General features: G+C 35.0%; 1 protein-coding gene across 2 annotated transcripts in view; it reads left to right on the top strand.

Moving 5' to 3' along the window:
- Positions 1–8,496: 8,496 nt before the first annotated feature.
- Positions 8,497–21,794, top strand: part of HTR7 (5-hydroxytryptamine receptor 7) — an 82,857-nt gene continuing 69,559 nt past the window's right edge. For both annotated transcript variants that reach the window (XM_051981621.1, XM_051981622.1), the window contains exon 1: positions 8,497–10,023. In XM_051981621.1, coding sequence (XP_051837581.1) covers positions 9,449–10,023 — 575 coding nt within the window. In that variant the 5' untranslated portion in view covers positions 8,497–9,448. The remainder of the gene's footprint in view (positions 10,024–21,794) is intronic.

Below are 21,794 nucleotides of genomic sequence, written 5' to 3'. Positions count from 1 at the left end.
TTCACTGTTTGATTTGGACAAATCAGGCAGCCTCAGTGAGCCCTAGTTTGTTCATCCTAGGAAATAATATCTTGACCACCTATCTTGGAGGGGTATTGGGAGGAATAAATCATGAAAAACAACATGGTATAGTGGAAAGAATGGTGTATTTGAGATTGGAGGATCCAGATGCAAATCCCAGCTCTGCCATTTATTACCAAAGTGACTGAATAAATCACTTAATCACTGTGGTCCTCAGTTTCTTTATCTGTAAAATGAGGTTGAACTAGACTACTTGTGTGTCCCCCAACTCTATCCCCTCTGTTGTAAAAACATTTTATAACATTTAAATGTGAATGAATATTATTAACAGTTCTAATGGGAAAGTTATATAGGGAATATATCACAGTTACTTACATAGTCCAACACCGCTCTTTCCATATTCTCAAGGGGCCTTATTAAGCATTAGCAGAACCATGGCTAGACAATCAGAATGTTGTCTTTTGATTAGATAGAAAGTTTGTTTTTGTTTTGTTTTTTAAAATATGTAAACACAATAGAAAGTATGTAAATAGAGTACAATCTTAAGAGAATGAGTGAACAAAGCATTACTTAAATGTTTACTATATGCAAAACACTGCTAAATGCACAGAATTAGAAAATTAAGACAGTCCCTGCCCTTCCAGAGCTCTCATTCTCACTGGGAAAAACTACACGTACTGTATGTTGTAGCCACAAGTTAGATGGAATAGTTCCATAGTCCTTATGGTGTAGCAGCAAAGCAGATGGTAATACTTCTTTAATATCATCATTATTTAATGTCTTATTCTCAGAGTTCATGATTTCCCCAACAGGGTCTAAAGGAAGAGGGTGGTCAAGGTGGTGGTGATTGTTTGATTTGCTTGGCACATGCTATCTCCTATCTTTCTCTCATGGTTCCTTATGCTTCAGCTAAATTGGCTTTCTTGAGAATGCTATCTTATTTAGTCAGATTCTAAGTTAGGTTTTAGTGCCTTTTGAATTATTTTAAAATTTCACAAAACAATGAAAATAAAGACAAGGGCACACCACTGTTAAATACATTCTTCATCCTCAAACCCTCCCACCCCCCAAACTCCTAGGTTCTATCATAAATCAAGAAAGAGAGGATAAACAAAACTATCATTTAAATACATGGATATATTTTCATCACCATATATTTGCTTAATCATCTTTTGACATACAGCTCAAATCCTACTTCTTCCATGAAGTCTTCTATCATCATATTCTGTCTGGAAATGATTTCCCAATGGTTTAGTCTCATAACAATTTGTAATCCATTTCTCATTTTCTAGTTTGTATCATATTTCCTTTTTTTTTTTTTTTGAGGGGGAGGAGTCTTATCATTATGTGTCTCTCATTATGAGAGGTGGGGTGGCAGAGTGCATAGAGAAGTGACCTTGAAGTTAGGAAAAAATGGATTCAAATTTTACTTTTGAAATATAAAGACTGTGTGGTTCTGGGAAAATCATTTATGTTTTCAGTAGCCACAGAAAACATGCAAGATTGTAAATTGCAGCAAAGGTGAGTTCTCCATCATAATCTTGCAATAATGTGACCAAGTGGTCATAGTAGAGCATTTGTTACATATCTTCCTAAGAGGACCATGCACTAAGTGGGGAAACTGAGACCCACTAGCTTTCTCAACTGGGTGTCTTGTGAAGGAGCATGAGTTTAATAAAATAATGTATGTGTATTTTTGTTTAGTACTTATTAAAAATATAAATTTTGTTACTCAGAACTATATGGGAAATTAATTAATTCATAGAATTTTAAGCTGTAAGTTATCTTAAATATCATTTAATCTCACCTATAATGAGCAATTTTTGTCCCCAGGGTAAATATAATGAAATTTGTGGAGATAAAGACTGGAGTGGTAGAGGGAGCAGAAACAGCCTTGAATTAGTGTGAGGAAAAATGATGTCAAAGGATGGATTAGGAAGAGAAGGATTTCATTAGAAAAGGAAAGAGGGAGGGGCTATAATTTTAACTGATCCTTGCTACCTAAGTGCTAAACTCAGTTGTTTCTATACTACTAAAGCATTGTAAATGCCATCAGTGCTTTCTAAATGTCAGTACCATAAAACAAAACTACACCTTGGCTATTACTCTGCCAGCTCTTTTCTTTTATAAATTACCTGCCCAAGGTTATATAATTAGCCAGCGATAAATCTGATTCATATTTGAATATTCTGATTTCTATTTTTTTGTCCTATACCAGCTACTCTTTTCATATTTGCTTCTTCCAGGTTGTTTGGTTTATTAGTACGTAGGAATAGTATATGACACTCAAACAAAGGCAAGATAATGTCCCAGGAATCAAGAGGTTCAACATTTATATTTACACTCACTTTGACAACTTGTGAAATGAATTCCATGCAGGCTTTGTAAAAGTATACCAAGCAGCACTGTGGATATTGCAACAGAGATGGCTAGCTGCTTTGTGAGCTCTGAGTTTAGAAATGATGCTATATTAAAAATGAAAGAGGAAGGAGTTTTAAAAATATTATTATAAGGTCCTCACATTAAAAAACAGCAGCCATAGTTCCAGAACATAATTAGAGAAGAAGTTAGGATGGTTGTGGGTGGAGAGAGGGTAAAGGTAGTAATTTCAGCCCAATTCTATTAAAGATAAATTAAAATAAATATTCTATCAATTTATTCTCATTTCACCAAGTAGTTCATTCATACAAAAAAATTGAAAGTTGGCATGAAATGATAGTAAGTTATATTGGGCATATTTAAAATCTAATCTAGAAGTGAAAGAAAAATGAGACTTAAAAGGAAAAAAATATTACAAAATGTAAATAAAAAAAATTTATTCTTTCATTTCCTACATTTCCATCCAAATGTTGTTTTCCAGTTATGTGTATATCATGAATGTCAGCATGTCTTAAAAATTGAATTGTAATGGCATATGTCAGTGTCCAAGGTCAGGTTTGAGACAACATATGTAAGCATATTAAGAAAATTTCCTTTCCTGTCCTTTATCCATCACCTTAAGTACTTTATAGAATAATATTATTTTGTAGTCTCTGATGCCCTGATAAGGACACTGAACAGTACCAATTATTATTTATATTTGAAAGATTATATTCACTTAATTCTTTTTTTTTTCTTTTTGGTGGGAAGAGAACTATGCATTTGCATATATATGTATGTAAATATATATATATATATATATATATACACATTAATCTACTAAGATTCAATTAGATAAAAAACTCACTATAAATTTAATTTTTGTAAAAAAGTATCTTAAACCAATGAAATAAATGTAGATTCCAAATAAAATTAATCATAATTTTGTAAAGTACAAAATTAAGGCAACATGGAAGATGTACCAAAGGCAGTAAACAATAGATTGTTCAAAACAAAAGAAAACAATATGAACTTCAACCAAACTAGTATTCCAAAATACATTTTTATACCAACATATTTCCTTCACATATGTGTGTATATACGTGTGTGTGTGTGTGTGTGTGTGTGTGTGTGTGTATATATATATATATATATATATATATATATATATATATATAGTTCAGAATTCCACAGGAAGGTATGTCTTTTTTCCTTTTTTGGGGAAATTTTAAAAATTTATTTAGAACAAATACAAAATAAGAAAAGAAAAACAAAACATTGACATGTACAGAGCAGAACACGAGAGAAATGAATATAGAACAATAATTTTCCATTTCAAGAAAACCTATCTAATGAATGCTACACATTGTTTTCAAAGCTGCCCAGTTTTTCTTTGCTTCCTTGTAGGGTTTCTTTGATTCTCTAATGTTCACTTTTTACTTTATTTCCCTTGCTTCTTCCCCCACCTGTCTACCAACTACACCATAAAGAAAGGCATAATTAAGTGTATACATATAAACAAAAATATCTATAAATATACACATATGTACACTTTTACACTCATACACCTATATGTAAAACCATACTGTGATTATTTCTTCTTATAGGATAACATCTTCTTTTATAAATCTAGATCTTCCCATGTTTTTCTAAATCAACCAGCTCATCATTTCCTAGACCATAGCAATATTCTGAGCCAATCACATCCTATCCATGTATTGTCTATGAAAGTTTACCCCCAATTTTCTGCATTCCTTCTATTCTTAACTACATAAGTTTTATTCATACAAGAAATTTTTAATAAAAATAATCAAAATTATCCATTTTATACTTCAACAATGTTCTTACCTTATAATATAGTTTAAAATCTGAATTTACTGAATCTACTTCTTTTACATCTTTTCTTCCCTAGTTTCTTTGAAGTTCCTGACCTTTTTCTTTTCAAAATGAATTTTTTTTATTAATTTAATTGGAATGGAATTGAATCAATAAATTTGCTAAGTAAAATTATCATTACATTTTTATTGGCTTTACTTAGATATGAAAAATAAATATTACTTCACTTTTTTAGATCTGACTTCATTTGTATAAAAAGTGTTTCATGTTTATATAATTCCTGTGTCTGTTTTGGCAGGTATACTCAGGGTTTTATATTGTCTAATTATTTTAAATGGTTTATAACAATATTAAATAATTTTACTGACACATAGTATAGTTTCCCTATTTATTTTTATTAGATCTATTTAACTTAAGCTTTGTCTGAAATCTTGATTATTACTCCTGCTTTTTTAAAATAATTAATTCTACTTCTGACTTTTATTTTATCTTTGTACACATCTTTCACTTTTATAGCATTTCCTGAAAGCAATATATTTTACATTCAAATTATTAATCTGCTATTCAGTTTTTATTTTGTATGTAACTTCATCCCATTCACATTTCTTGTAATATTGTATCAGGGTTTTTTTTAATTGAAATTTTCAGGTCTTTGACTATTCTTTTATTATTTCTCCTTGATTGCTTCTTCAGGATCAGTTGTTTTCTTGATGAGATGTTTCACATTTTTATATTTTTTCATTCTTTTGATTTTGTTTTATTATTTATTGGTATCTTAGAACATCATTAGCTTTCCCTCAACCAGTTCTAGTTTTCAAGTACTTTTTTTTCTTCTTAAGGTTTTGATTTTCTATTTCAATTTGGTTGCTTTTACATAATTTTCTTAATTTCATTGGATTGCTCTTATTCCCTCTCCCCTCCCAAATTTTCCTTTGAGCTCTCATTTTATTTTTAAAGTCCTTTTAAAACTCTTCTAAGAACTCCTTTTGTGCTTGGAAACATTTGACATTTCTTTTTTGTTGTTGAAAAAGGAGTGGCTTCGTTAAGTTCCATTATCTTCCTCTGAATAAAAATTCAGATTTTTTCTAGTCCCAAGTAGTTATCAATGATTGGACTTTTTCTCCTTAGTTCATCATTTTTATTTATTTATTTATCCTTTTATTTTGCTCTTAGCAGCTATTGGTGTAATTTACTTATAGTTCTGATGTATGGGGAATAATGCTTCAGGTTTTTTTTACTATTATTTTCTAAGGTCTGTTTCAGGACCCAATCTTGGGCTGTTCTCTTCACTCCTAAGCCAAAGCCTCAGCCTTTCTGTCCTGCAAATTTTGTTCCCTGGAGTTCCTCGGGTGACTGCAAACTAGAATTGTTATACTCAAAAAGTTATCAAACTGTGCATACCCTTTGACCCAGCAATGTTTCCACTGGGCTTATATCCCAAAGAAATCTTAAAGGAGGGAAAGGGACCCACATGTGCAAAAATGTTTCTATCAGCCCTTTTTGTAGTAGCTAGAAACTGGAAAATGAATGGATGCCCATCAATTGGAAAATGGCTTAATAAATTATGGTATATGAGTGTTATGGAATATTATTGTTCTGTAGGGAACAAGCAGCAGGATGATTTCAGAAAGTCCTGGAGAAACTTACATGAATTGATGCTGAGTGAAATGAGCAGAACCAGGACATCATTATACATGACAACAACAAGACTATACCATGATCAATTCCGATGGACGTTGATCTCTTCAACAATGAGATGATTCAAAGCAGTTGCAATTATTCAGTGATGAAGAGAGCCATCTATACCCAAAAAGAAGACTATGGGAATTGAGTGTGGACCACAACATAGAATTTTCACACTTTCTGTTGTTGTTTGCTTGCATTTTGTTTTCTTTCTCAATTTTTTCCTTCTTGATCTGATTTTTCTTGTGTAGCAAGATAACTGTATAACTATGTATACATATATTGGAATTAACATATATTTTAACATATTTAACATTTATTGGACTACTGCCATCTAGGGCAAAGGGTGGGGGGAAAGAGGGAAAAATTTGGAATGGAAGATTTTGCAAGGGTCAATGATGAAAAATTACCTATGCATATGCTTTGTAAATAAAAAGTTCTAATTAAAAAAAAAAACTAACCCCCCCCCAAAACAAACAAACAAACAAACAAACAACTAACCAACCAACCAAACAAACAAACCAGAGTTGCCCCCTTTACCCTGGAATTGAAACCAGGAGCTCTGTTTTCCTGCAAGTGCCCATAATCAGCAGGGTCCCTACATTGTCCATGAAATGAAAGTTTCTAAGGCTAACTCTGCCTCCCAATACCAGCCCCCAGGGTTCATTGTTTGTTGATTCTACAGAGTCAACCTGGAGATATTTGTACTTCACTAAGGCTGAACCTTTGCAGTAGACATCTGGTCTTTATTGGGGTCTTCTCAAGTTATCATAGGAGAACAATTGTGTTACCCTAACTATTGTTTATTTCTGCTGCTCTACATTCCCTCAGAGGAGATATTCTGTTTTTTTTTTTTTTTTTTTTTTTTTTTTGGTCCAGGAAATTTAGAGAGTTGAAAGTTTTCTGATTTATTCTGTCATTTTCTCAGAAATCTCTCTCACCCTTTTTAATACTAAAATTTGAAATTTGAAAATAAAAAAGTTCTTGGTACAGAAAATCTTGCTTATAAATTGCTGGAGAGCTAAGCCGAATTAATAAGAAAAGATAAACATCATGTGGTTTTCGGTGTAGCTTACTTTTTTGGGGGGAGTCAGACACATACCTTTAATCTCAGGTATCTCTTAAAGCTATGTCCTGGGCTTTATCTCTTTTTCACTCCATATGAACTAACTTGAGGATCTCACAAATTCCCAAGGATTCAGTTTTCTCTGTACAGATGATTCCAAGATTCGTATTTCCAGCCCTTGTCTCTGTATTGTGCTACAGTCATTTGGACATCTCAAAGTGGATGTTATGGAGATATCTTAGACTCAATATTGCCAGAAAAAAACTGATGATTTCTATCCATCCTCCATGCCCCCCAACTTTTCCTATTTCCAAACTTCTCTCTCAATGTAGAGGATACCCATCCTCCCACTCACCCAGAAGGATAGATAGACTCGGTGTTATTTTCCTGCTGCTCAGTTTCACTCAATCAATAAACATTTATTCAGCACCTATTAAGTGTCAGGCACCATGTTAAGTTCTTCACTCACTCCCATATATCCAAATCATTAACAAAATTTGTTTCTACTTTCATAACATCTCTCTTATATATCTCCATCTCTTCACTCATGCAGTTAAAACCTTAGTTCAGGTCCTCTTCAGCTCTCTCTGGATTATTGCAATAGCTTTCTAACTAGTTTTCCTACCTCAAAGTCTTTCTCCACTTACATTACTCATCTACCATCTAACTATTTCACAATTCTCAAAGAGCTCTTGTCTCTTTGTCATCTCCAGGATGAAATAGAAATCCTTTTTTTTTTTTTTTGGTATGCTTTTTATATTATAACAGGGCCCCTTCCTATCTTTTTATTCCCTCCATACTCCCCTCCTCTTCCAGGATCTGGCAACCACAGCCCACCTTCAGTTCCTCAATCAAGGATACTCCATCTCACAACTTCATACATTTGTATGGGCTTGCCTGGAATCCCTTCACCAGTTTCTCCCACCCCCAACTTTTTTTTATTTGTCTCTGAATCTCTCTTTCCCTGTGCCTCAGTCTCTGTCTCCTCTCTCTTTTCATCCTGCCAGCTACAAATACCTTCATCTTTAAGAAGACCTTCATCTACTCTGTATGGAACATAAGCTCTTGTAGACAGGAAATGTTTAGTGGCTTTTGTTTTCTATTTTAGACCTTTCTTTGTATCCTCAGGAACAGTCCTTGGCACAAAGTGCTTCAGGAACCCTGATTGACTGGGTGACTGACTGAAACAATGTCTGAATCTACTGAAATGTTCTGCCCTTCTCAATTCCATTCAATTTGATGTATAGAATCTTAAGATTTCAAGTAGAAGACAATGTAGATAACCAAGTTCCATTCTCACACTTTGTAAAGGAGGAAAGTGAAGTTCAGTGGGGAGAGATAATTTGCTGAAGGTGATAATAGTAAGTTATACATGGTCAAAAATTTGAAAGAAAAATAAAGGGACGAAGACTTGCCCCTCAAAGGGCTTACTTTTTACAGAATTAAGTAAGGGATTACTGTGCACAAAGCATCGTAGCAAAATAAGGTGAAATAAATAGATTAAAAAAAAACCCAGGCCCCTTTTTCTTGCTGTTTTTCTCCTTTTTTATTCCTCTCCTCTCCTGTCTGCATATGGCTCTTCTTCCCCCCTACCCCCTTTTCAGCCTCTCTGAAAAGGCACACCAAAATTCAACATATATAATTTCGTTGTCTTTATGTAATTGTGCTTTCTTCTCAATTTTTCAATGCGGGGAGTTGAACATATGAAAGATTTGCTTCCTCGCCTTCTCCCACTTCTATACAGGCCCCCACCCCAGGAAACTAAATAAAATGGGTTTTCCCCTTATGTGTGATAGGATTGGGGCCCGCCTCTCCAAGTGTGTTAGTTGTCAATAGAAAAACAGCATCTCCAGCCTTGACCCAAAGGCTGCCTGCCCCCAGGCTCTAGCCCTGAGATCCCAGGGAAGATCAGGATTGCACACAGATCCCATTCTCCTTTGTACAGAAAATCGGGCAGCGATGGAGGGGTTAGGATAGAAAGCCTATTTTGACTAGACGCTCCTTCCAGCCGCCCGCGGGGGCCACGGACAGCTGGGGGCGGGAAGGAGTGCGGCCGGTGCGGAACGAGGCTACTGCGAGCTGGGGGCTGGAGGAGAGAGGGGCGGGGCGGGACAGGACGCGGCAACTTCGCTCGGCGGCCACTTGGGCACCAGAAGCAGCAGCAGCTGCAGCGGCAGCAGCAGTTGTGGGAGCTGCAGACAGTCGGTAGATCCTAGCAGAACCCGGGTTTTTAGGGGTGGAGTACAGCCATTAGTGCGGCGCTGCACGCAAAGACCCCCGAGGTTCTGGGGGATTTACCCAGGAGAGGCCAGGATGAAACGCCCCCTATCTTAGTGCCCCTCATCATTCTCTCCAAATGGCTGAGCTTCTGGGCTCTGGTCCTGGCTGCTGGCAGGAGGCGAAGTGAAGACCCCCGCCCAGCAGTAGCCGGAGCGCAGGGTTAAGGGAGCGCAGGGGAGGACTCCATGGGTTGCGCAGTCCGTCATGGTGATGGACATCAACAGCAGCGGCGGCGGGGTCTCGGACCCAAGCTACTACAGTAGCCTTCGCTCTTTCCTACTCCAGGAGGTGGGACAGGGTCTCCGGGACCTGAGCCCCGACGGCGGCGGCGGTGGCGGTGGCGGCGACGGGATGATCTCGGGCTCCTGGGAGCCGCGTCTGCTGCCGGTGATCCAGGAGGTCACAGCCAGCCCAGGGCCAGGATTCTCCGCGGGAAACAACACCGGCTGTGGGGAGCAGATCAATTATGGCAACACTGAGAAAGTTGTGATCGGAGCCATCCTGTCCCTCATCACTCTGCTCACCATCGCGGGCAACTGCCTGGTAGTGATCTCCGTCTGCTTCGTCAAGAAGCTCCGTCAGCCCTCCAACTACCTGATAGTGTCGTTGGCCCTGGCCGACCTCTCGGTGGCCGTGGCGGTGATGCCCTTCGTCAGTGTCACGGACCTCATCGGAGGCAAGTGGATCTTCGGACACTTTTTCTGCAACGTCTTCATCGCCATGGACGTTATGTGCTGCACGGCTTCGATCATGACCCTCTGTGTGATCAGCATTGATAGGTAAGCAGAAAGCCAGCAGGAGCCTGTCCGCCCCGTCGGTCAGGAGCTTCTAGCTTGTGAAAGTAAGTCCTCGCTGGCCTTTTGGGGTTGCTGTCAGTGAGAGACTACAATGGAGTAACTGGATTTGGCGAGACTGTGGGGTAGGATTGAGATGTGGAACTTCAAAATACGGAACTACGTGTCTAATTGTTTTATCCTATTTACTTACACACACACACACACACACACACACACACACACACACACACACACACACACACATTCTCTCCCTCCCTCTGTCTCTGTATCTCTCTCTCTCTCTCTCTCTCTCTCTCTCTCTCTCTCTCTCTCTCTCTCTCTCTCTCTCTCTGTCTCTTTCCCCCTTCCCTCCTTCTCCTCACCTCTACCCAAAAACCTTTCACTTTTCCATCAGGGGTCTATTTTTTAAGTGCTTTGACCAATAGCAGTCAGTAAATAACGGTTTATTTAAAAAAAAAATAGGTCAAGAAAAGACTGCAATTCTAAATATTTGTATAATCAATCCATCTCCAGGAACCAGTCTGTACTCACTGAGGTATCTTCTGGGAAACGGCAAAAGCAAAACTTTCTGAATGTTTGGCATTAATATCTGTCAATTTAGCACAATACTCTTCTCATCACGCTTTTATAGTGATTGGTAGTATTGTGCTCATGTATTACAAGTTTTCCCACTAGAAATAAAAGACTATATACTCATGACTACATCATTGGCTAAACAGAACTTCTTGGCTCCAGCCTTGTAGTGTCATTTCCCTTGTGATCATTTGTAGTGAGCTTCCCATCACTGGAAGTGTTCAAGCAAAGATTGAATGATGATGTGTTAGGGATTCTGCATTCCAGTATGGGTTAAATAGTCACCCCCAGTTATCTTTAAGGAGTGTTACAAAACTAAGATTCTATGATTCTAGAATTCTTTGGACCTAGAATTATCTTTAAAATTAGGAACATGAAGACTGGAATCATTCATTGATTCAAGCATTTATTTAGGACCTGCTACATGCAAGGCCCAGTGTTGGGCACTGGGGGAAGTAGAGGGATAAATACAACAATATTGTCTCTGCAGTCATGTGCATTACATGAAGCTCTCACAGAGGGGATAATATATAAATGAGAGATATACACTGTATATTACTCCATGATAAATATGAAAATAGAAGTGCTATGACAGTTATAAGGAGGGAAAGAGGATATTTTTGATTCCCAAATAATTTAGCATTGATATGTAATTATTTAGAACTTAAAACTGGTTTTGCTTTTTTATTTTTTTTAGTACGGTGCTTGGTACATAGTAGGTGCTTAATAAATACTTGTTAATTAAAAAACTGCTGTCAATTAATTTTGTGTTTTTAAAGTGTTCTTGCCCCCTTAGGAAGAATACTAAATGCTATTAAATTTTAAAAATGAGATCTGCTTTTTACTTATCTGGTGAATCCATAAAAATTTCAAAACTATGAGAATTTGAAAAAATGATTCTTTTAGAGATCCTCAGCTCCTGTGCTATATGAACATTTCTCTCATTTTTCTGTTTAGAAAATCAAAGCTACTTATGTATTGTTGATGTTGGATGCATTTTGGTTATTTTTAAGCTTGTTCAAGGTTTCTAATGACCAAATATGGAAAAAAGATAGAAAAGGGTTTCTTATAGAAAAAAATAAGTTCTGCATTTAGGAGACTAAATTTCTTTTTAAAAAATCCTTTCTGTCATTTTATAATTACAGTAGAAGCTTCTGATGGGAGAGGGGGAAGCTATTATTTTATGAGCACTGCATATACCTGAAATTTAACTTCCAGCTTGGAATGTAAAGTTTTAAATTATTATAGTTAAGTTTTAAATTAATGTAGTTAAGAATGTGAGTATATTTATCAACTGTGGTAAGAGTGTTGCCTGATGCACCAAAAGATATACATGATTTCTAAGGACAGTAGCTCGATAACTGTGTTGGCTGAAAGATTCCCTGTAAGACTGAGTCCCCTTAAAGGCAACTGAAGTACAATTGGATATAAAAAAAATTCATCCTGTAAATGCTGTGCTTGTAATCTTTTTTCATTATTTAATTGGTAAAAAGATGTGTACTCATCCTATTTTGTATATGCAGTAGTATCTAACAATATTTCTTCTTCTGGCACCATCAGTTTAGGTTTGGAGCACCATCTGAGTGATAGTCTTACCAAAGAGATTCTTCACTTAATATGGGGGTTTAACTTTTAGCCTTAACAAGAATGTAGGCAGCAAGGGAGGAGGATGCCTCTCCTTAGCAAATACTCTGGTGGTTTCTTGTGTCACTGGGCATCTGAAGTCTTGGTCTTGTTCATGACATGAGCTATGCTACTGCCACAAACAGATGCTCCAAAGATAAATGAGCTGTCACCCCACAGATGAAAGGTAGTCTTTTTAATAGGGAATTTTGACTCAGAATGGTTGGCTACCCTTTTAAATCTGAGGTTTTTGACTTTAGTTGAGCCTGAGGGATTGATGAAATCAGAAAATTCAAACCACTTAATTTCTGGATTGCACTGGGTGAAAAATGTGAAATGTTCTTTTCTCTTTTTCCATTGAGATGAAATATTTCTAAAGGGAATATTTTTCAAAAGTTGCTATCACCTACCTTTTAGGAAAATGGCACTTGATAGGAAATGGTCTATAAAAGAGAAATCTGAGGAAAATACATCATTTAAACAGTATGCTGTAATGCAGAGCTAATGAAGCTGCCACTTTCCTTACAAATTCATGGATGAATTGTCTTATAATCCCTTTTTCCTCCCCTTTTTGTGCCTTTTATACCTAAGTAATGGTCTCTAAAGGCTTCTGGCCTAAACAACAGGACTGAATGAGAATGGACAGAACATAATTCCTATTATGTGTGTAGATTTTAAACAAAATGTAGTTATATATAGAATATATTTAGTAGCAGTGTTTGGGCTCAGATGAGTTCTGGGTTTGAATCTTGCTGTTGATTCTTTCTCGTTGTATAATCATGGACAAGTCACAATCTCTCCTAATTTCACTTTTCTCAGCTGTGAAATGGAGATAATAATGCTTGTAGTACTTTTTTCAGTGTTTTTGTGAAGATAAATAAAATAATGTGTAGAAAGCTTACTTTGCAAGCTTGAAAACATGTAAATGTCAGATCTTAAATTATTCTCTATGCTACTAGCAGACATTCTAAGAAATACAAAGATACTTTTAAAAGAACACAATCTTTCTGGGAATGTTCTTCATCTATTAAAGAGGAAACATACCCCACTGATTCTGTTTTCTACTTGTTTCTTTGTATCTCTAGTCCTCCCTTACAAATTGGAAAGACTGATTCTAGACTTCTGATGACTTGACAAGCCACTGATTATTTGAAGACCTTAGAGAAAACGTTTCTTTACCTGGAATCTGAAACCTTGCTTTTCTTTCTTCTGTATTTTGATAATTGCATTTTCATATAATTGATTCTCTTTGCAAGTCTACATATTTTATTTTATGCACTTAAAACATTATTCTGAAAAGGGATTCATAGGATCTATTAGACTGTTAAAGGGGTCCATAACACACACATAGACAGACAGACAGACAGACAGACACACACACACACACACACACACACACACACACACACAAAACTCCTGCCCTAGAGGCAGAATGCCATCTCTCCTGAATGGAGTTTCTTTTCCCAAACTGGGAAGATTGAAATATTTCCTTAATTTTTTCTAGATGCATTTTGATTCTAGACATAGGATGAGCAGAGGAACCTGATTAGTTTAGTTTTATTCAGAGCAAATCATTTCTAGTTTTATAAGCAGTCCTTGTATCTCTTAAAAACTGCAGTTGAGACCTGAAGAGCTAGGTTCAGACCTCCTTCTGACATGTGCTAGTTATATGACCATCAGTAAGTGGTTTAACTTCTCCAGGTCTGGGAAATCTTCTAAGATTATTAACTACAGATGAATTGCTATTCTGCATAGGTGGTTTCCGCAGAGATGCAATATTACCTTTATACCCCTCACTCCAACTCTCAGCCTTTCTTGTATTTTCATTGTTACAAATCTATTCTGACTAATTTGGAAAAGCTGTTTTGACCTTTGTAATGTACAATTTTATGTGGTAATAGACTTGAGCTAATGCCTAACTCTGGGCTTCCTTGGAAACCAGGTACTGTGAGTCATTCACTTGGATTATTGTTTTGAGTTTTGGTGTTTCTGGCCATTATCCCATTGTGCTTTGCTGTGCAGTGAGCAGTCTTTTTCTCTAGCTCCCTAAGACAGCCTTTCTTTTCCAATTTAACTATTCCACATATACTTTCAAAATGAATTTTCAGCTTGCACATACATTTTTAAAGACACACATTTTATTTTATTTTTAAAATATATACACAGTTAGTTTTCAACATTCACCACTGCAAAACTTGATGTTCCACATTTTTTTCTCTCTCTTTTCTTCACTCCCTGCCTTAGACAACAAATAATACAATATATGTTAAACACATGCAATTCTTCTATACATATTTCTACAAATATCGTGCTGCACAAAAAATCAGATCAAAAAGGAAAAAATAAGAAAGAAAACAAAAAACAAGCAAACAACAACAAAAGTGAAAATATTATGTTGTGAGCCCTACTCAGTTTTTATAGTCCTTCTTCTGGGTGCAGATAGTTCTCTCCATCACAAGTCCATTATAACTGGCCTGAATCACCTCACTGTTGAAAAGAGCCATGTCTGTCAGAATTGATCATCAAATAATCTTGCACATATATTTTTTAAAAAATGGAGAGATTTGTTAAAACAGCAGTATAGGATAGATTATTGAGAAGAGGGAGAAAAAGAAAAATAGTTATAGAATCAACAGGCAACTGTGATATTGAGGAAGAGTTATTGAATTTAGAGTTTGAAAGCCTGGGTTTGAGTCTTAGGTCTTCTACTTACAGTATGATCTTGCACAATTCACAATATCATCTTTCTGAGGTCTATCATTTTTATTAAATCATTGAAATGCCTTTCTGGGCCTCAAACACCCCATCTAAAAAATGGGAACCTTTTGTGATGAAAAGGATTTAGGAATTCTAAAGCACTGTACCAGATATAAGATGCTGCTACTACCATACCAAGGCTGTATGAAACTAGAAACAATATTTATATAACCCCTTGTGAGCTGTGAAATGCCATCTAAATGCATCTATTACTATTTGGTCATGCACATTACCAAAAATTTAATAGATTTAAATCTGGATGGGAATTTGGAAGTCATTTATTTAGTCCAACCCTCTCCTTTTTCAGAAAAGGAAATTGAGGCATTGTGAAGTAAAATGAATTACCTAATGGTATACTCAGATCATGAATTGAGATTATAGCTAATTCAAATGACTATAGATCAGAAGTGTCAAACTCAAGCCAGTAGATAGCATGTAGTTTGAACTAGGTTTTTAAATAAATGTAATTGGGAAATTTTAAACAAAATAAATAAAAATACAACATAGCATAATTAATGTTAATTTGTGTTTTTTTTTTAAAGTCAGTAGGTGTCCAGCAGGGAGCCTTTTCTATTTGAGTTTGACATTATTGGTATAGAACATTGGGAATGGACTGCTCTATTTTAATGACTGGGTCATAAGATCATAGTCTTGATTATCTAGTCTGATTCTGTTATTTGATGGGTGAGGAACTGAGGCCCAAAGTGGTAAGGGACTTTATAGCTAGTCCAGTACCCTTAGTTTATTGAGTGAAACTGAGGCCCATGGAAGATCAATTACTAACTCATTATCATTTGCCTATTTCATTTGAGATTCAGGACTAGATTCAAGGTCATGCAGCGTACTTTGCTTCCTGTCTCACTGAATTTAATGGTAAGAGGACAAGTTGACATATCAAAAAATAATAATTCATATAAAACATCCTTTTCTCCAAAATTATATAGGCAATGGTACAGTAGCTCAAGGTATATACATGGTAGATCCATGTTTAGTTTCTGCTAGACTACCTCTAAAAAGAGTATAGATTTATAGATTCCTTTTTTTAATTATTGACTAATTACTGATACAGACAAAAAAAACTTAATCTAAAATAAAACCCAACAAGCATGTAAAAGAAGTTTAGACAAATTCTAAGTTAGGCCAGAGGAAGGGAAAAATAGCACAAAGAAAAGCATGAGGTGATAAAATTTTTTATTTTTATTTTTATTTTTTATTTTATTCCTGGAAAATTGTTGTCTTTTTTCTTGGTCCATTGGGGTTTTCTTGGCAAAGATACTAAAATGGTTTGCTATTTCCTTATCCAGATCATTTTACAGATGAGGAAAATGAAACAAATAGGGTTAAAATAATAAATATATGAGGCCAGATTTGAACTCTTCTCTTCAAGCCTGGAGCTCTGAGCACTATGGCATCACCTAAATGCCCTTCTAGGTCTAAATTGCCATAATCTAGACAATTGCTATAATCTAATATTTGGTTTTCTGACTCTAGCCTCTGTTTCCTCCTCCCATTCATTCTACAGAGTACTGCCAGATTTCTCTTAAAACATCACTTTAAAAATCTTGAGAGGCTCCCATTGCCTATAAGATAAAGAACAGAATCATTGGGGTGGCATTTAAGGACAGTCTGGCTCAAATCTACCTTTGTGCCTTATTCACACTACTTTTTCAGAGCCCTCTGTTTTAGCCAAATTGGTTCCTCCCTCTTTCTGAACAAATACCCTTGTACTTTCTTACTTTAGTGCATTTACTCTCATCTTTCCTAGAATCATTGATTTAGAACTGGAAAGGAGATTAGAGATCATTTTGTCCAAGACTTTTCCTCCCAGCCCTGGAATGCCTTTTCCATTTGAATTTTAACCATCCTTCAAAACTCAACTCACATCCTAGCTGACCCATCATTTTGGAAAGAAATTCTCTTCCTCTCTCTTCCTCTCTCTCTCACTCTCACCCTCTATACCTTCTCTCTCTCCTCCTCTCTCTTTCCCCTTCCCCCCTCCCCTCTCCATTCCTTCTCTTCCTTCCCCCCTCCCTAACTCTTCCTTTCCTTCCCTTTTCCCTCCTTCCCCCTCTCCCTTCTTCTTACTCTCCTCTTCCCTTCCTCCCTCCCCCTCTCTTCTTCCTCCCCTTCCTCTCCTCTCGCCCTTCTCCCCTCCCCTCTCTCTCTGTAGCACTTTTTGTTTATATGGGATATCTAAATATTGCCATAGTGCAGAGTGCTGGGCTGCTGTCAGTAATATTCATTTTTCTGAATTCAAATGTAGTCTCAGATACTTACTAATTCTGTGATTCTGGGAAAATCACTTAATTCTGCTTGCCTTAGTTTCTACATCTGTAGAATGCGTTAGAGAAGGAAATGGCAAGTTATTCCAGCATCTTTGCCAGGAAAACCCAAATAAGATCGTGGAGATTTAACAATAACAAAGCTGTTTTATTTATTTATATCATCAATTTGACAATAAGCATATGTTTCCTATCGACAGCTCTTTTACCATATATTCCACAGCTTTTTGTCAATTTCAAAGTTTAACTGTTTATGGGTTTCTGACATCTCAAATTATGTTCCCTTCTCTCCCCTTGCCCCACAGCACTTAGCCCAACATTGTAATCATTTAATAAGGAGAATTTTATATAGTTGGCTAATTTATAAAAGTAGAGGAGCAAGATGGGTTTGAGAAGTAGGAGCAACTGTTGATTAAAAGTGAGAATTCTAATGGGATATAAAAATAAAGAAGTTAAACTACTAGAGTGGGAAATATGTTGATGAGGTACCTACTAGACTGAAGAGTTTAGTTTTTTCTCCCTGATGAATAGAAAGAAATCATAGGTTTCTGAACAGAGGAATGACATGATGAAAATAGTCTTTGTTGGAAAAAGTCCCTAAGCTGTGTGTAGGATGGATTAGAAATAGGAGAATTGAGGTAAGAACATTAGCTTAGCAATAACCTATGATTGATAAAGTTCTGTTTTAGAGTGGTGACTATAAAAGTGGAGCAGAAGGAATAAATATAAGAGATGCTAGAGATGTTAGGGCTTGGCAGAATTTGGTGATCCCTTGGGCAAAAGGAAAAAGAAAACCCCAAAGTTCTTTTTTTAGTTAAAATTCCTATTTTTACTTTCAAATTCTCTCCCTTCTTCTACCTCTTCTCCTATCCATTGAGATAGCAAGAAGTTTGATACCCATCATACTTACCAAGTCATACATAACCAAGAAATATGATACCATCATACTTAATATCATACTAAATATTTCTGCATTAGTGATGTTATGAGAGAAAAAAGAAAGAAAAATAAATAAAGAAAAATATTTCATTCTGTACTCTGAGTCCATCAGTTCTCTATCTGGAGAATTTATCACAAATATTTTATGGTGGTGGTAGATTACTATATTGATCAGAATTACCCATTCTTTCACAGTTGATTATCTTTATAATATTGTTGTTACTATGTAAATTGTTCTCGTGGTCCTGCTCACTTCACTTTGCATCAATTCATATAAGTCTTCCCAAGTTTTACTGAAAATATACCTTTCATTATTTGTAATAGCAAAGTAGTATTTTATATATAACATAACTCATTTGGCCATTATCCAATTAATAATCCAATTAATCAATTAATGAACATGTCCCTACTTTCCAATTCTTTAGAAAAAAAGTTGCTATAAATATTTTTATATGTAGGGGAACTTTTCTTTTTTCTTTGACCTCATTGGAGTATAAACTTTTTAGCCATATTGCTGAGTCAAATATTATATCCAGTTTAATAGCCCTTTGGGCATAGTTCTAAATTGTACTTCACAACGGCTGGACCAGTTCATACTTCCATCAATAGTGGATTAATGTACTTAATTTCTCACATTCCCCTCAATATTTTTCATTTTTCCTTTCTGTCATTCTAGGCAATTTGATGAGTATGAGATAGTAGTACCTCAAAGTTGTTTAAATTTTCATTTCTTACAAATCTAAAAACTGGAAAAAATGTTCACTTCTTCATTTATTAGTGATTTAGAGCATTTTTTTCAAATGACTGTTAATGAGCTTTGATTTCTTCCTTTGGAAACTGCCTGTTCATAACTTTGTTTATTTCTCAATAGGGGAATGGCTCCTATTTTTATACATTTTGGTTTAGTTCTCTATATAATTTTTCAAAATGTATAAAAATGGGAGCCATTCCTTAATTATGTCAGTTTTTATTTTGTTTTTCTTCTAATTTTGGTAGCATTAGTTTTCTGTGTAATTTTATGCAATCAAAATGATCAATTTTATCTCCTTTGAATCTTTCTATGTCTTGTTTGGTCATGAACTTTTCCCCTCTTCATATTTCTGACAAGTATTTTCTTCTATACTCTACTAATTTGTTAATAATAGTATTCTTTATGTCCAAATCATGTACCCATTTTGACTATATCCTGCTACACAGCATGAGATATTGGTAAATGCCCAGTTTCTGCCACACTATTTAAAATTTTCCCAGATGTTTTTGTTGAATAGTAAGTTCTTGCCTCCTAGGTTGGGCTCTTTGGGTTTATCAACTACAAGGCTGTTGTGCGCATTTACTTCTGTATATTGTGTACAAATCTATGCATCAACTGCTTCATTTCTTCCTCAGTACCAAATTGTTTTTGATGTTTATAGCTTTGTAACATAGTTTAAGATCAGGTACTGATAGGCCCCTTTCTTAATTTTTTTCTATTGAATTTCTTGGCAATCTTAACTTTTTGTTCTTCCAGATGAATTTTGCTATTTTTTTTCTAGCTCTGTAAAGCAATTTTTTGGTAGTTTGATTAGTATGACACTGAATAAGTAAATTAATTTAGGTTGCTTAGCCTATCCATGGCTAATGAATATGTCTCCAGTTATTTAGGTTTATCTTTATTTGTGGGAAGTGTATGGTATTCACATAGTTCCTGTATATCATGGTAAGTAGATTCTCAAGAATCTACAGTACTTTTAAATGAAATTTAGCTTTCTATCTTTTCCTGCTGTATTTTTTTGGGGGTAATATTTAGAAATTCTAATCTACAGTACTTTTAAATGGAATTTATCTTTCTCTCTTTTTCTGCTATATTTTGGGAAATATTTAGAAATTTTGATGATCCACAACTTTGTATCAATTTGTAATCGATTATTGATATGGTGATAAAATCTTTCTATTATCTTATTTATTTATTGTTGTGTATGTCAATATTCACTAGGAAAATTGGTCTATAGCTTTTTTTCTCCATTTTTGCTCTTCCTGGTTTAGGGTATCAAAATCATATTTTATCACACAAAGAATTTGGTACTCTAAAAAAACCTATTTTTTGAAACAATTTACATAATATTGGAATTAATTGATTTTTAAATATTTGGTAGAATACTTTTGTGAATCCATCTGGTCTTGAGTTCTCCCCATCCTTTTTCCTCTTTGCTCCTGGGAGCTCATTGATAGTTTATTCAATTTCTTTTTATGATATGAAGTTATTTAAGTATTCTATTTGCTCATCTATTAATCTGGTCAATTTGTATTCTTATAAATATTTATCCATTTCATTTAGATTGTCAGTTTTATTGGCATATAATTGGGCCGAATAATTCCTAATAATTGCATTAATTTCATTTTCATTGGTTCTGCATTCAACCTTTTTGTTTTTAATACTGTTAATTTGGATTTTTTCCTTTTTTTTTTTTTTTTAAAGAAATCATATTAGCCAATGGTTTATTTGTTTATTGTTCCCCCAACAAAACCAGCTCCCAAATTTGTTGATTAGTCCAATTAAAAAACCTTTCAATTATATTTAATCTCTCATTTGATTGAAGAATTTCTATTTTGGTGTTTAAATGAGAATTTGAAACTTGCTCTTTACCTAATTTTTTAGTTGCATACTCAATTTAGTGATTTACTTTCTCCTTTTTTACTGATGTAAGTTTCTAGAGGTGTGAAATTTTCCTTAAATACTGCTTTGGTTGCATCCCATAAGTTTTAGAACATTGTCTCAGTGTTGTCTCAGGCTTTGATAAAATTATTGATTATTTCTAAGATTTGTTCTTTGATCTCGCCATTCTTTAGGATTATTCAGTTTCTAATTAATTTTAATTTATTTATTGAGTCCCTCATTAAATATAATTTTTATTGCATTATGATCCCAATGAATGAGTTTAATATGTGTGGTTTTCTGCATTTGTTTGTGAGCTTCTTATGTCCTACTACATGGTCAATTTTTGTGAAAGTATCATATATGGCTGAGAAAAACATATATTATTCTCTATTCATATTCAGTATTTTCCAGCAATCTATCATATCATATCTAACTTTTCTAAGATTCTATCAGTCTTTTTTGACAAAGAGGTTCCTGTCTCTTGAATATACTAGCTACATGTCCATGGGCAATTCATTTAACCCTTTAGTGCCTAAGCAACTCTATCAAAGCTGTAAATATCATATGTGCTGATCTACATTGATCCAGGGAGTTTCTAGAGTATGAATGCTTCTCTTCCCATTTATGATATCATAAATCTAGAACAAAAATGTAGATGCTTGTAAGATTAATACAATACAGATTCATTTTAAAGTGTTACTGAATTCATAAGTAGATTTTTTGCATTAGTTTTTCTTCAATCAATGAATACTAAAGCTGCAACAAGTGTCACATAAGTATCTATGATGTTAAATATGGGTCTTCATACTGAAACAGGTTGGGAGCCTTTGTTGGAAAAAGTACTAGACTGGAAGACCTATGTTTTGGTTCTAGCTCTGTTACTTACTCTATGATCTTGAAAAAGTCTTTTAGTATCTCTTGGCTTAATTTGTTTATCAAGAAAA

The sequence above is a fragment of the Antechinus flavipes genome, chromosome 2 (genome assembly GCF_016432865.1).
Source record: "Antechinus flavipes isolate AdamAnt ecotype Samford, QLD, Australia chromosome 2, AdamAnt_v2, whole genome shotgun sequence".
In the NCBI taxonomy this organism is placed as follows: Eukaryota; Metazoa; Chordata; class Mammalia; order Dasyuromorphia; family Dasyuridae; genus Antechinus; species Antechinus flavipes.
The sequence above is the reverse complement of the archived record's forward strand: the minus strand, read 5'-3'. Positions and strand labels throughout refer to the sequence as shown.